Source organism: Amphiura filiformis, chromosome 8, assembly GCF_039555335.1.
Source record: "Amphiura filiformis chromosome 8, Afil_fr2py, whole genome shotgun sequence".
In the NCBI taxonomy this organism is placed as follows: domain Eukaryota; kingdom Metazoa; phylum Echinodermata; class Ophiuroidea; order Amphilepidida; family Amphiuridae; genus Amphiura; species Amphiura filiformis.
Window position 1 is genome coordinate 39,952,739 of NC_092635.1, and position 15,657 is coordinate 39,968,395.

Genomic DNA, 15,657 nt, shown 5'->3' on the forward strand with positions numbered 1-15,657 from the left:
CACAGGCCCATCATTGCACATGCATGCAGGTGAATATAATTGGTTCAAGGCAGATGTGCACATAATTTTTACACATGTATGTATGTATGTAATACATGCAAAACCATTGTCAACATGGTCAAAATAGCAGGTTTTGATGCCTAATAATATTGACTGCATCTGTTCAAATATTGACCACACATCTATCCGGCTTGCCATTGCAAGTGGTTCTATGGCCCCCATTCATCTTCTTGTGCTAATTAATTGATCTGTGCTGTATTGTATGTTAGATATATAATATGCATAACCGATAGAGTACTTGATCATAATCCACCACAAATTATTGCAGCACTAGGCTCTTGGTCAAGGGACGATCAAAATCTGTGAAAAAATTAAAATGGCAAAAAAAAAAAATTAATTAAAAAAAAAAATTAGATCTTTCTCCAAATGTCAAAAAAGGCATTTGGAGCCAAAATATGTGAATTGTGCTGCAAATAATGCAAACCGTATAGCATTCTCAAAACTAGATTATTTCTCAATTTTCTACTATTTTTGTATTTATAATAATAGTTTCAGTTTCCAAAATGTTCCTATACAAAACATGTAACTAAGATTTAAAAAAAAAACAGTCAACACAAAATGAGTTCAAAATTATTTGCTGCAATATATTGGAAGTTGGAACAGGCATCTCATCAAAACTGATTGGTTTTGTATATTATCATCATTTGCATTCAGATCAATTTGATTGATAAAAATATCACATATTGCTGAAAGAAGTGCAACTTGTATAAATATTGAAATCTTGACAATTCTCTATGTTCAAAGAAACATGGAAATTCTCGTCCTCATTTTCAAGCAAACCATGCATTAAAAGAGCAATTAAAATCTGTGCAAATGGCAAACATATGGAGCACACATTTGCCTGCCTGGAGATGCAATCCCGATATGTAATTTACCACTCGGCAGGTACAATCTTGATATCTCTATTCTTGTGTGTGATGAGTTGTAATATATCAGGTGCAGATTTGTAATATGAGACTACCTTTCTTTAATTGGTGCTAGTACTGTATAGAATGATGCAGTTGGGATGAAAATGTATCCTGCAGGCTTTACAAAGCACTGGTCTGTGGATTTTCTATGGCATGCCAAGAGTAATCACTCTAGAGCAAGGTTATTTCACCAGCCAAAGGACGGCAAAATGTCAGCTCATTTATTTAATCATGTCGACTTATGTGAGCAATTTGCAACATTGTACATAAATCCATGTTATTTAAGGGATCTAAAATGAGCGTTTATTGCGTTTCGACAGTATTTTTTGTAGGACATGAGAGCACCTCAGACCTATCGAATTGCATTCTGAATACGAAGCATGTCTTTCTGATATCAAATAATTTTCATTTTTTGAAAATCACAATATAATACAAATTTTATGACAAATTATAAAAATTTGATATTTTTATAATTTTTGATATATAACAGTCCTCGAAGTAAATCATATAAATCTAATGATATATTCTTAAAGTGTATGTAGCAGGGAGGAAAAGCCGACGGTCAATTGAAAATTTTGACCTTTCATATTGAAGATATAGATTTTTTTCCCAAAAAGACCTATTTTTTTTGGTGTTTTGGGGAAAAAATCCATATCTTCAATACGAAAAGGTCAAAATTTTCAATTGATCGTCGGCTTTTCATCCCACCTACATACACTTTAAGTATAAATCATCAGATTTATAAAGTTTACTTCAAGTACTGTTAAATATCAAAAATATCAATTTTAATGATTTGCCATAAAATGTGTATTAAATTGCGAATTTCAAAAATCAAAATTATTTGATATCAGAATGACATTCTTCGTATTCAGAATGCAATTCGATATGTCTGATGTGCTCTGATGTCCCAAAATAAATACTGTCCAAACGTTCATACCCCAGCCCTTAAGAACCTGTTTAAAGGGGCACACAAGATCATTCTAAATAGGAAATTTTAGACATTGTTTTGTATTGTATCTTTAAATAAAGATATATATTTGCAGAAAGTAAATGATGCAAGGAGCTAACTCCCCCAGGGGCTAACTAGCATGTCAGTCTTGGCAGATTTCTGAAAAATGATCAATGTTTGAGCAAAGTGCCAAATTTCATTTTCCATGCCAATTTTTTTTTTCATACAAACCATACAAACCTCAAAGGACAAGTCAAATATTTTTTGTTACCAAAAGTGGAACATGTGAACCATATAATTTTATTTATCTAGAATCAAAACAGATACTTAATTCATTCATAAAATGAAATATTAGTTCCAAATTGGTACCTTACTATAATCATTTCAGGGTGTTTAAATCATGGGTGCATGTTATGGAGATCAACAGCTTAGCCAGGAAACACTTTTCTGCCAAAAAGAGCCTCCTGGTTCAGGCTGGTTGACAGGCCTGAACCAAATTGGCTCCTACATTGCTCATCTGTCTCCTGCTTAATCTCACCATTGACTACGTCACTACGGGACGGGTACATGTATTGGTTATACTAGCACTTTGGATTATTATGCGAGTACAGAGATGATTGAGAACATTCACAAATACCATACTGATATTCTGCACTGCCATTGGTCATTATATTGATACAATTTGAAACTCACATCAATATTGGAAGTAAATAAAGAACTTCAGTCCAGAATATGTTTTCTGTTATTCAGATTTACCCCTACTAAATATTAAGTTCATGACTTCATCTCAATGGAAACATTAATGCCCATGAATTATGTTAATGAATAAGCATTCTCATAATCCGCAAGCTAAGCTTTGATATCCTCAAACTGTATTAATTAATTAAAATGCAATTATCGAGATGACTACATGTAGTATACTGTTTCCCATGAGTGGTCCATCCATTTGGGTTAAAACCCAAATTGCATAAACTGTCTTTATGGTACTTGGATTTGCTAATGTATGTACATTGTAACTCACTGGCTGTCACACATAGATAAAAAGAGGCAAATTTACATAGGCCATTGGGCCAACAAAAATGAAATTTCTTCTCTCAAAATATTTAAATATTTGGTCTAGAACCTAAAAAAGTACTATTTTATGCTAGAAATATGAACATTTTCCAAAATACTAATATCAACCTAAACTAGTAACAACCCTGATAGGGGCCCACTGTCATTGTGACACCCTGTACGTACTTTGCATGTATGTTTCAGAAACCGCAATGCAAAATAAGATGTAAGTAAAGCATTAAGATGTAAACCTACTACTAGTTCATCAGTGTGCCTCAAGCCCTTGGGTGACCCGATTATCTAACCACATTGATCTTATACAATGTGTGTAAAGCAACATTGACACCTTAGGATCACACATTGTTACTTTTCATTTTACTTTTTTTTTCTGACATCTCAATTTTGTTCACTCTATTCTCTTTATATTGATTAGCACATACTGTATTAAAGCAGTTAATTTTTTTACAAGCATTTTAATTTTGCAGGTCTACAGGTTTATTTATAATAAAAAATACAAAATTGGTATAAATTTATTTCAACTTTAGTGAAAATTGTATCGTTATATAATTTACAATATATGCTTGTGGCAAACATACAAATTGTATTTAAAGGAAGTGTTTTCTAATTCGAGTATTTTGTTGTTTTCTAATTCAAGTATTTTGTTTTCCATCTCTCTCCTCCTTTTCTAGATGGTCGCCAAAGGCAAAGACGCATCCGACTTATTTGCAGCTGTAGTCAAGAATGTCGTCTCAAAGAACATCGAGGTAGGTTATATCACAACGCCAATATTAAAGATGAACTAGCTTGCAGGCCAGGGGAGTTTGCGGGAAATCATTCCCTGTTGCCATTAAGGGGGTACTACACCCCTAGCCAATTTTTTGCTTATTTTTTTGCGTTTTCTCAAAAATTATAGCGCATTTGGTGACAAGTAAGATATGTATATTATAGGGGCAAGGACTGCAACTACTGCACTGAAAATTCAGAAACTCAAGGCAAGTAGTTATTGATTTATTGATCAAATATTGGGTTTCCCTCATTTTTGACTGTAACTCCACAACTGTTGTCTGTGCTGAAATAAAATTTCCAGTGTAGCAGTTGTAGTCCTTGCCCCTATAATATACATATCTTACTTGTCACCAATGCTCTATAATTTTTGAGAAAAATGCAAAAATAGGCACACAATTGGGCAGGGGTGTAGTACCCCCTTAATGCCATACATATTATTATTTCCTGCCTTAAGAATATTACCTTTCATGGGTTCTCAACGAGCATAAAAATGCGTAATGAACTCCAGGTTCATAACATCGTCAAGTTGTTGACTGGTTTACTCGACACCATGAGATTTTTAATGCAAAATACATATTTCCCCGATGCATGTCATTCCTTTAGATTTAGTATCATATCTTTCAGTATTGTATAATGACACTTGGTTATTAAGAACTGATGCATGTATGTGTGAAGTGGATGTTCAAGTTAACTTGCGCTTGATAAATTTATAGTATTCAAGTTGGCTGTTACATTTGACCTACATGTAAGTCTGTGTATTGACTTGATTTACACTGGCAGTAAATCCAATTTCTTTGATATAGAGCAATCTACATCTAGGGCATGACATAGAACTCTCATAACGTGGCTGCAATAACAAAACCTTTTTCTCGAAAAAGTGAAATGTGAAACTCATGAGGACAAAAAAAAACACTTATCTTGAAAATTTTGCAATATCTGCCTTCCTCTAGTGCTACAGTCATGATAGTAACAACACTCAACACACAGTTGAAAGGTTTCATTCTTTTTAGATGTTTTTGCATAGGACTAAATTATAATAACATTAATTCAGCAGTCGTCTGAAATATTGTACTGATAGAACCTCGTAACACTGACATTATAAGATGCAAGGTCTTATCAGTCCATTTGGAAAATAAGGTGACAGTTGGTTTGTGTTTCCACAAAGACATATAAACTTAGCTACAAAATTAGGCAAAAATCTCGTTTCCATCTCAGTGGTTTGGTAATCCCAGCGATGACGATGACAAAGAGCATGGGAACACGCGGGGGAACACATCCATAGGGCAGTTAGAGATACCTACATGTATACATATGTATGACACAAATCTTTATTCTGTCGGTCGGACATCCGGGCTATCTCTAGTCTCGGGCCCAAACTGCATGTGGCTCACGGTTTGTTGTGAACAACAGAAACCGGCTGTGAAGGAGGCTACATAGCGATGTTGCTGGAGTGACCCTCAATTTCGGAGAAAACGACACTCGACCATTGAATTTAATTTTAAGTCTGTCAGTATATAAACGATAAATCAAGTAAGTTTCTTCCACTCTGAAGACTTAGAAACGGTTGTTTGATTCCACTGACTATTTGCGATCGAAATTTACATAACACCAATGACAGAAATCATCAACAAAAATCGAATGTTTTCACTCGACCGTGAGTCGCATCATCAACCGGAAGTGACGTGGCACGGACCGACAGAATACATTGAAATATTGACATGTATAAGAAAAATGAAGGCATTATTGCAACAGAATTTCAACTATGTTGAATATAACTTGTAAATGTTTGTGGGAAAAACTATAGGGAATTTAGTAAATTGTATCTATAGTAGAACATTGTTATGTCTGATTCTAGCCTTCATGGATTATGAATAATCCAAATATAATCATGAATATATCATTATATCAATAATATAAACAGTGCATAGTTTATGATGACAATTAATTCAGGAATCATATATAATTGTAAAAACGATTCGTCCAACATGCTACACTGTAATTTACCTAACATCTCCAAGATGAACTTATGAAGTTGACTAGATGTGCAACTGTGTATGCGTATGGTCTAAATAACTCTTGTATTTTCTTGTATCTATATATTATCTCTACAGATTAAGAAGCTAGTCTATGTGTATTTGGTAAGATATGCAGAAGAGCAGCAGGATTTAGCATTACTCTCTATCAGTACATTCCAGAAAGGGCTTAAGGTAAGTACTTGGTATGTCCAACGATGATAATGGTCAAACCAATTTGAGATGAAACTTGAATCTCATTTATAGAACATAATATTTCTTCTTTTTATTACAGATTAATATGCTAACAGAGCAAAAAGATCCTGAATGCAGTTATCTCATGTGTACACAGTTTAGTTTGGCCTATGATAAAACAATTCAGAATATTTGCATGACAAGCAAATATTGCAGATTCCCCATAGCAGCACACAGTTTCAGCACACATGAGTGCTAAGAAAAGTCTTTATACCCCTGCCCTGTTGAAAGCCCTTGACCTGTATTATCTAGTATCTACATTAATTTGGTAAAATCATATTAATTTAGTAACCCAGTTAGCGCAAGCGGTTAGATGATAGACTCTGGTGTGTGACAGTACGAGTTTGGTGGTATGAGTTCAAGCCCCTGCAGTGTCTGAATTCTGTTCTGGTAAAAATTGATCTAGCTTGATATTCCCCTGGACAAGGCAAGGAACTTATTGCTAATTGTCCCAGTTTGTACGAAACTCAGGGAGCTGATCCTGGCTGCGATGATTTATTCTATATAGGTTGATTAGGGTTCCGTACCTGTATAGAGCTGCATCCCTGAATGATGCTAAATAATTTATAAGGTATGTCTTTGGCCAAAATGGTAGACATTTTCTGAAAAGCGCAATGATCAGATGAAATTACACAATATAAATCTAGCTTTTTCAGATTAAAAGTATAAATTAGTACTGATAACAAATCCAGACAAATTGATCAGTGATATGTATGGTATTGTTTGATTACACTTCTAGGATCCTAACCAGTTGATTCGTGCATCAGCATTACGTGTACTGTCCAGTATCCGTGTCTCAATGATAGTGCCCATTATGATGTTAGCTATCAAGGAAAGTGTCAACGACATGTCCCCCTATGTCAGGAAGACTGCTGCCCATGCTATCCCTAAACTCTACAGGTAAGTAGAAATGTATATGAGGAACCTTTTGCATAATAGAAGACCCTTATTGAAATAAGTATTTTTGTAATAGGAATTTGTATTTCCGCCTTCATTTCACCTGAAAATACATGGGGCAACCTGCCAACTGTTCCAGTAGGCATTACTTCAAACAATATATATTTACACAATAAAATTACAATCATGATAAAACAAGTTCTGATGAGTTAGAGTGCCATGAATAAATTGTGACATGATCAAGGGGAATGAGTCACATGTCACTAATGTTTACGAATGATACATTTTGATGCAAACCCCATTAAAATCGGACATCTGGTTACCGAGATATGAGCAATTATTCAATGGCTAAAAACAATATAAAACATAAGAATTTGAATATTGTTTTTGCCAATATCTCAAAAACAATGTTAGCGACATCCGATTCATTCCCCTTGATCATGTCACAATTGATCAGAAAAATGCTATAAATTATCAATGGAAGGAATAGCATAATAAAGGGTTCACAAAAAATAACTCCCCCCTTAAAATTACAAAACATTTTTTTGCATAACTTGACATACATTTCGTTGATTTGAAAAAATTAAAAACCTGTGAATAAAGGAATTATTTTCCTATCCTCCCAAAGTTCTTTTTAAAAATATCTGTTTGTTTTGGCCAAAAATAATCACATTTTCCAATAATGATGCTTTCAGAAAAAGTTGCACTTTTCCACATCCTATACATGTAATGTACAAAAACATTCTCGATATCAATGTTTTGATTGATTTAATGGTGTTTCTGTTTTCTTTTCTTTTTATGTATACGATAACCCAGTCACCCATGCAATCATCTTGCAATTTAAAACAATGATTTATTGACATGTACGGGGTATTTCTAGAAGCTTTTGAGCCGGTGTTTCAAAAATGGTAAAATCAATTTAGTAGTTACAAAACATTTCTTTGCATAACTTGACATTCATTTTGTTGATTTGAAAAATTTAAAAATCTGTGAATAAAGGCATCTTTTTGCTACCCTACCAAAGTTATCCCTTCTCAAAATCCTTTTGTTTTGGTAAAAAATAATCACATTTTTCAAAAATGATGCTTTAAAAAAATTGCACTTTTCAACATCCCATACATGTAATGTACAAAACTTTCTCGATATCAATGTTTAATTGTTTTGTTTTCCTTTACTTTTCTGTCTCTGATCCCTTAATCACCCATGCGACCATCGTGTAGTGCAAAATAATGATTCGTTGAAGCTAATTTTGACATAAATGAGGATGTTGAAAAGTGCAACTTTTTCTAAAAGCATTATTTTTGGAAAATGTGATTATTTTTGGCCAAAGCAAAAATATTTTTAAAAGAAAAAACATTGAGATGGTAGAAAACCGATTCCTTTATTCACAGGTTTTTAAATTTTGCAAATCAACGAAATGCATGCCAAGTTATGCAAAGAAATGTTTTGAAATTTTAGGGGGGAGTTATTTTTTGTGAACCCTTTAGTTGTTTCTATTTATATTTTTCATGAATTCAATTTCAGATAAATTAAATATGAATAAAGAGTCAAATGAAAAAGTGCAAAAAAAAAATAAAAAAATTAGAATTAGAATTCACATTTGATTGGATATATCATAGTAATATGATTTGATCTTGTTATTCTTATACAGCTTGGACCCTGAGCAGAAAGAACAGTTGATTGAAGTGATTGAGAAGTTACTTGGTGATAAGACTACTGTAAGTTGCCTCCAATTTGGTTGGACTTATTCCCAAAAGACAGTTGGCCTTAAAGCTTGCCAGATACTGGAATGCCAGCTGGCAGGCAGTGTTCCTTAAGGATTTTTGTTGTTGGGCCAATTTGAACCATTTTATTGATATTGTAAGCCTAAGGCTTGGGCCAACAATCTTAAAAAGCTATTTTTTCCCGGGAAAGCTTTGCACAATTCTTAGTCCTGTGCCAATTATGCACCATTCGGACTTAGCAGGAACACTGCTAAAGGCAGATGCAGTTTGGGGAGGCTAATGGGAAATGTACTCTTGTTTTCTTTTTTATTTTCTTATATCAAAACATCCTCTTTTAAAAGAGCATATATTGTTAAGCAACCATGTCCGATATGTGGATCCTGGGTTTCACTACCGGAAGTCAGTTTGACCAAACTTCCATCACCCAAGGTAATGGGCGTTTGACATAGCAATAGATGCAGCTCGAAGGTTAATCCATTACCTTTGTTTTCATAAAATACACATATTGTATTGTGGAGAGGAATTTTAGTCAAACTTACTTCTGGTAGAGGAACCTAGGATCCACATATTAGACTAAGAATTTCTTTAAAATGGGCTCCACATAAATATCACAGGAACACAGATTGATCATGTACAAGCTAACATGATCAGTTCAGAGTTGATAAAAGCAGAATTCACAGCTCCCATGTTTGAATTACATATGGGTTATAGAGACTGACCGATCAGATCGGGAGCTTCCTAATCGGGCCGATTATTAGCTTATCGGTAGTGATCTGCATCGGCCGATTTTTCCTTCATCCGCCGATGTAATGCACCGATCACCCAATATCATGAAAGTAATTGTTGAAGCTTAACAAGTATTCATTTATTGGTATATTTCTTTCTTTAAATCAAGCGAAATTTAGCAAAAGAACAAGCTTTGTAGGCGATAAACATATATAAAATCATACCGTGATTCAGGCACGCAGCTGAGATAATCAGGTAATTTCCCGCATGCATACTTCCGGGTTACACACGTGCGCCAGTGTCCGATTGGAGAGAGCTACGGGCCGCGTGCAAAACTCAACACTTCCGGGTTACACACGTGCGTGTCAGCTACGGGCCGCGTGCAAAACTCAACACTTCCGGGTTACACACGTGCGTGTCAGCTACGGGCCGTGTGCAAAACTCAATATTGACTTGAACGTAAACACAATATTAAAATGGGGCGATCGAATGATTCGACGGACTCGGATATCAGGGGGAAAAGGTAAATTGAACTTAGAATAATCATGGTCAAATTAAGTATTGTAAATGAGCACGGGAGTGTAGTTTTGTGCTCAGAGCATACATAATTATGGTAATACTTTGCATGCACAAGTACCCTTTCAACATACAGGTGAAATTTACTCATGGCGATGGCAGCCATTGTTTACAATTGGGGAATTGGTAATCGGTGATCGGTGATCGAATCGGCAGATCAAAGAGGGAATTGATCGGCCAATCGGCCAATTCAGATAGGGACCTGATCGGTCAGACACTAATGGGTTACGTATTGATTGTGAAAGAAAGTGATCATTGTAAAATCTCTGCAATGTCATGAAAAATATGTTCTTCATAGGTAAACATTTTTTTCTTTTTGCAGCTTGTAGCAGGCAGTGTAGTAATGGCATTTGAAGAGGTGTGTCCAGATCGTATTGATTTGATTCACAAGAATTTCCGCAAGCTGTGTAATCTGCTCATCGATGTAGAGGAATGGGGACAGGTGGTCATCATCAACATGCTGACCAGATATGCACGCACACAATTTCTTGATCCTAACAAGGCTGTAAGTTGAACATTATATGTGATTATGTGCACAGGCACTGCGAACATGCCAGGTGGACTGTTTGTAAATTATAATAATAAAAAAAGAATGCATTATAGCCATTGACTGTAGTTGTCGCTGTAGGGTCATTTTGCAAATGGATAGTGAAAACTCAACCATGTCCACGGTAAGTGGGGAAAAGCCCCCTTAAACATGTGTGTCTGTCGCAATTGGATAGTAAAAACTCAATAAGGTGGGTTTACATCCTTAGTTGTTGTCCTGTGTGTGTTGGGGTGTATAGTCTATATACCTTCCTCAAGTCAGTAAATTAAAATCTTATTTTGAGATTTTCTCAAAAACTGTTAATTTTTGCAGGAATCTGTTATGCTAGTTGGATTCTGTGCATCATTTCCTTTCTGAAAATATATACTTTTATATACTTCTCATTATAACATTTAGAGATACAATAAAAACGATATCTATATTACTGGCTCAAGGAAGGTATAGACTATAGATGCTCCTTGATGTAGTGTATAAAATGATCAACCAATGAAACTCTGCTATTGAATATTTTCATGTTTATTGATTTAGGATTATATCCAAGAAGAAGGTGCAAAACCTTTTTATGAAGAGGAGAAAAGTGAGGAAGAGGAAGAGGAAGAAGAAAACAAGGAAGATGAGGAAAAAGAAGCTCGCAAACCCTACGTAATGGACCAGGATCACAGGTTGCTTCTTAGGAGTGTAAAGCCTCTGTTACAGAGCAGAAATGCAGCGGTAAGTTATCAGACTATCCCAAGTGTGGGGGATGGGGAAGAAAATTTTTGTATGGCGATGTGCCATACCTACTATTTGCTGATTTTGCAACCCATCAGTATGCCAATTTTCCAGAAATAGCACCCAATTTTTCAGTAGATATCCACGTAAAAAGCTTATACCAAAAATTTCAGTCGATTCTGAGTTTGCGTTTGCGAGTTATGCAGGATTAATTGATTATGCGTATTACCATGCTCCATAGACAATGTATTGTAATTTCATTTTGGTGTACCAGAACATAATTCTAATTTCATGGTATTTTTATTATTTGTGAATTAATCTGCAAGAATTTTTTTGTACATAAACATGTAGCCAGAGGTTTCTAGCGGTATAAAAATCTCAATTTTTTTTAGAAAAGTGGGGGGATGATACTGTGGATCACGGAGTGCCCTTTTAATTGGATCACAGATGACAATGGTTTGAATGACACAAGGGGACTTATATATTCAACAGTTCATTTGTCTCGGTATATACATCTGGATTAATTTTAGAAGATTGAGAATATATACAGATTGAAGCAGGCAGTATAATTTTACAACAAAAGGATCAAGCAATTAAGTACATGAATACTGGGTATCATATTCAGTGAATCATAGCAAACACTGTAAAAATTGGCAGATTACCAATATGTGTTTACATTGTTGATGATGATTTGTATAATTAATTCACCATAAATATGTTTTGCAGGTCATAATGGCTGTAGCCCAGTTGTACCATCATGTCGCACCCCGCAATGAGGTGGGCCTCATTGCCAAACCTCTTGTGCGCCTGTTGAGGAGTCACAGGTAAGAACTAAGATACAATTAATTCCTATACAATGTGTAGTGTTTGTGTGTCGGTACATTTGTAACCGCAATCAAACTGTGGAGGTGTGTGTTTTGCCACATACCAACTGTGGAGTCTGCTAACAACCGTGGAGCTCCACAGTTGGAGATAACCTCAAAAATGGGGTTTTTGAGCCATAGAGGGGGGTATGCCACCTGCCATTTTCTGATTTGATCAACCTCCACAGTATGGTGGTTGCTGTCAAATAGATTTGTGTAAAAAATCTCTCCAGTTTGAATGGGTGTCTGAATCTCCCCAGTTGGAATACACACCCATGTACACATGGGGCAGCATTTACAAGAGAACTGGTGTGTGTGTGCATCTGTGTGTGGGGTGCATTTGGGTGTGTGTGTGTCTCTCTCTCTCTAGCCTCCTATTTTTTCAAGCCTTGCTCAAACTTGGATATGATTTTAAAAATAATTGAATTCCGGACAATTTTAACTCAGTTGGTTTCAAGTTAATAATTGCAAATATATTTTCAGATCACAAACAGTTGTACCCACAAACACTATGCTGTAGTCTTAATGTCCTTATCATCAATAATAACATTGTTGTACTCACTTGAGGATGGACCTCCCCTCTTCAACCTGTGTATTAAAGGGATACTGTCATATCCTTTGTAAATATCACTTGTAGAAAGAGACTAAAATGCCCAAGTTATGCCCTTTATCTCTTATACATCATTATTTGCATTCTTTCGTGCAGGAAGATTCAAACAGTGGTGTCATTCATATCCTTTGTAAACATCACTCATAGAAAGAGATTAAAATGCCCAAGTTGTGCCCCTCATCTCTTATACATCATTATTTGCATTCCGTCTTACAGGGAGATTCAAACAGTGGTACTGAGCAACGTAGCCACCATGAGTGCCAAGCGACGAGGCATGTTTGAGCCATTCCTGAAGAGTTTCTTTGTGCGTTCCAACGATGCCACTCATATTCGCATCTTGAAGCTGGAGATCCTAACCAACATTGCAAGTGAGACCAGCATCGCAACCATATTGAGAGAATTACAGGTAAGAAAACGGTTACGCTTCAACTTGAAATCATATTCAGGTAATGCAATCCAGATACTTGATAAGACTTTTGCAGAATTTTTTTCCCATTTTTTATAACTTTTGCTCCATACTGCATACCATGAGTATTAACCAGATGCTACCTGGATTCAATATATCATGGGAAATTACATCAGCATGTTTCATGATCAGAAATTATGCAGTCAGGTCACTTGGTACTGGGGTTTACCCTCAGACAGCTTGCTCATGTCAGGATTAAGTTTGTATTTTTCATTCTTAGTTGTTGTTTTTTCATTCTTAGTTTTTTCTGATCCCTCTTCTTCCGATGAACACTTCCAGAGAAGTATGGAACTTCTTTTGCTCTGATCGATGGGTGCACACTGTTAATTAGCGACATAGGCCAGGATTTGTGTTCCCTCTAGGAGCCCTGCTCTGCGCCAATAGAAGCTTTGACCTGTATACGACCAATCAGATTACCGGTCTGTTGTTATGATCGAATAAGCCAATCCGAACCCCACTTCCATGTTTACGGTGTGTACGCTAACCATGGGGAAGAGAGTACCATTCTTCTCTAAAAGTTAGTGTAACAATTGCATAGTTCCCTGACAGTGAAGGATTGGAAACATCAAATGTACTTTTGTTTTAGGTTTCATTTTGGTAGTACCTGTAAGTTGAACTTATCTATATGTTGAAAATGTGTCTGTAGGTCAGACAGACACAGCAGAAACATTGTGTTCAATTTGTCGGTTATGAATTTGGATTAACAGCAGTCTTTCATGTTTTATTTAACCGCCAGACATATGTGACCAGTTCTGACAAAGATTTTGTGGCCGCAACCATTCAAGCCATAGGTAGATGTGCCAGCAATATATCAGAGGTCACTGACACATGTATGAATGGACTTATGGGTCTCATGGCTAACAGAGATGGTAAGCTATTTTCTTATCGATACAACTCTTTGAAAACAACATATAAATGAAAATACACTTTCCAACAGGTTTGAATTTTCTTTTTTAAGTTGCTACTGGTAATGTTATCATATTGATTCAGCAATACACACATTTTGAATGTTTATGAAATGTACTTCTTTTTATTTTAACAGAGGCTGTTGTGGCTGAGAGTGTTGTGGTTATTAAAAAATTGCTGCAGATGAACCCTACAGAACACAAAGAGATCATCAGACACATGGCTAAGCTTGCAGATGCCATCACGGTATGTATGGGGGTGGGGTGGGGTGGGGTGTGGGGTACATATTTGTGTATTATTAATGTGGGTGTGTGTTAAACTTGGATGACATGTGTGTTGCCTGTTTTGGGTCATTATGTCATAGACATGACTTGCAATCCACAGGTCATAGTCATGTCACACACATCACCACAGGATGTTAAAAGTTGATCAGTATAGTCAGGAAAAGTGTAGGTTAAAAATGTCAAAATAGCCAAAATGTTACAAGCTAAGACCACTGTATGTATGACATTGGACAAGCATACTATATATAGCTGTTACCAGTGAACATTGCTTTACTTCATGAATGTTGTCCAAACATAGACAAGTATGCATCCTTCAGTATGGTTCATTTATTAAATTAGATACTGGAAATGGATTTGCTACAAAATCTTAATTTGCTACTTGTCATGCGACTTATTACATTCCTGATAGATCTTGATTTGGTTCTGGATTGGGCTACTCCAGATATTCAGTACACCCCTATGGAAGACAAGGCATTAATCTTCCACACAGGGAGTATGAATTTAAAATGGGGTTACCTGAATGGGTGGCTCCATTTGAAATGTACACCCCATTGTGTGGTAGATTAAGGTCATGTCTTCCATAGGGAGTGTATGGATTTCAGCTGGAATAGCCCGTTGTTTGTAGAGAGTAGGTTGCACAATTTATTTCCAGTATCTGGTTTTCAATCAAATTGGATTTGTAGTCCTCTCTGAAGATGGGGAAAAATCAAAAAGGAGAAGCTGTAATAGACTAGTAGTAACCAATTTAATTTTTTATAATCTTCATACAGGTGCCAATGGCAAGAGCCAGTATATTGTGGTTGATTGGTGAGTACTCGGACCGTGTTCCCAAGATAGCACCTGATGTACTTCGTAAGATGGCCAAGGAATTCACCACGGAAGAGGACATTGTCAAGTTGCAGATTCTCAATCTAGGAGCTAAACTTTACCTTACCAACTCAAAGCAGGTAGGTATGGTGTAGTGTTGTCACCAATTGGGGTACTTCCAAAAGGGCATATTTCAGGCCTCAAATTTTTATCAATATCCGGATTGGGGTCTTTCGAATCAGAATCATGCTAATAGCTTTCCCCTTTTTCTACACAGACAAAACTCTTATTCCAATATGTGCTGAATCTGGCGAAATATGACCAAAACTATGACATCCGTGACCGAGCTCGCTTCCTACGTCATATGATCTTCCCAGGTGAAAAGGCTGGTGCTCTGAGTAAACATGCTAAGAAAATATTCCTGTCTACCAAACCAGCTCCTGTGCTGGAGTCAGTCTTCAAAGGTAAGACTTATAATCTGATCCATCATCATTGTCATTAGGCTATTCCAGTTGAA

At 36.0% G+C, this 15,657-nt stretch overlaps 1 protein-coding gene across 1 annotated transcript in view; it reads left to right on the forward strand.

Annotated features, from left to right (window-relative positions):
* LOC140159019 (AP-3 complex subunit beta-2-like) overlaps positions 1–15,657 on the forward strand; it is a 61,103-nt gene that overhangs the window by 24,556 nt on the left and 20,890 nt on the right. Inside the window, 12 exon segments of the mRNA XM_072182340.1 lie at positions 3,660–3,734; positions 5,868–5,963; positions 6,763–6,923; positions 8,572–8,638; positions 10,269–10,451; positions 11,022–11,204; positions 11,931–12,028; positions 12,894–13,083; positions 13,880–14,012; positions 14,186–14,295; positions 15,104–15,280; positions 15,418–15,604. Coding sequence (XP_072038441.1) covers positions 3,660–3,734; positions 5,868–5,963; positions 6,763–6,923; positions 8,572–8,638; positions 10,269–10,451; positions 11,022–11,204; positions 11,931–12,028; positions 12,894–13,083; positions 13,880–14,012; positions 14,186–14,295; positions 15,104–15,280; positions 15,418–15,604 — 1,660 coding nt within the window.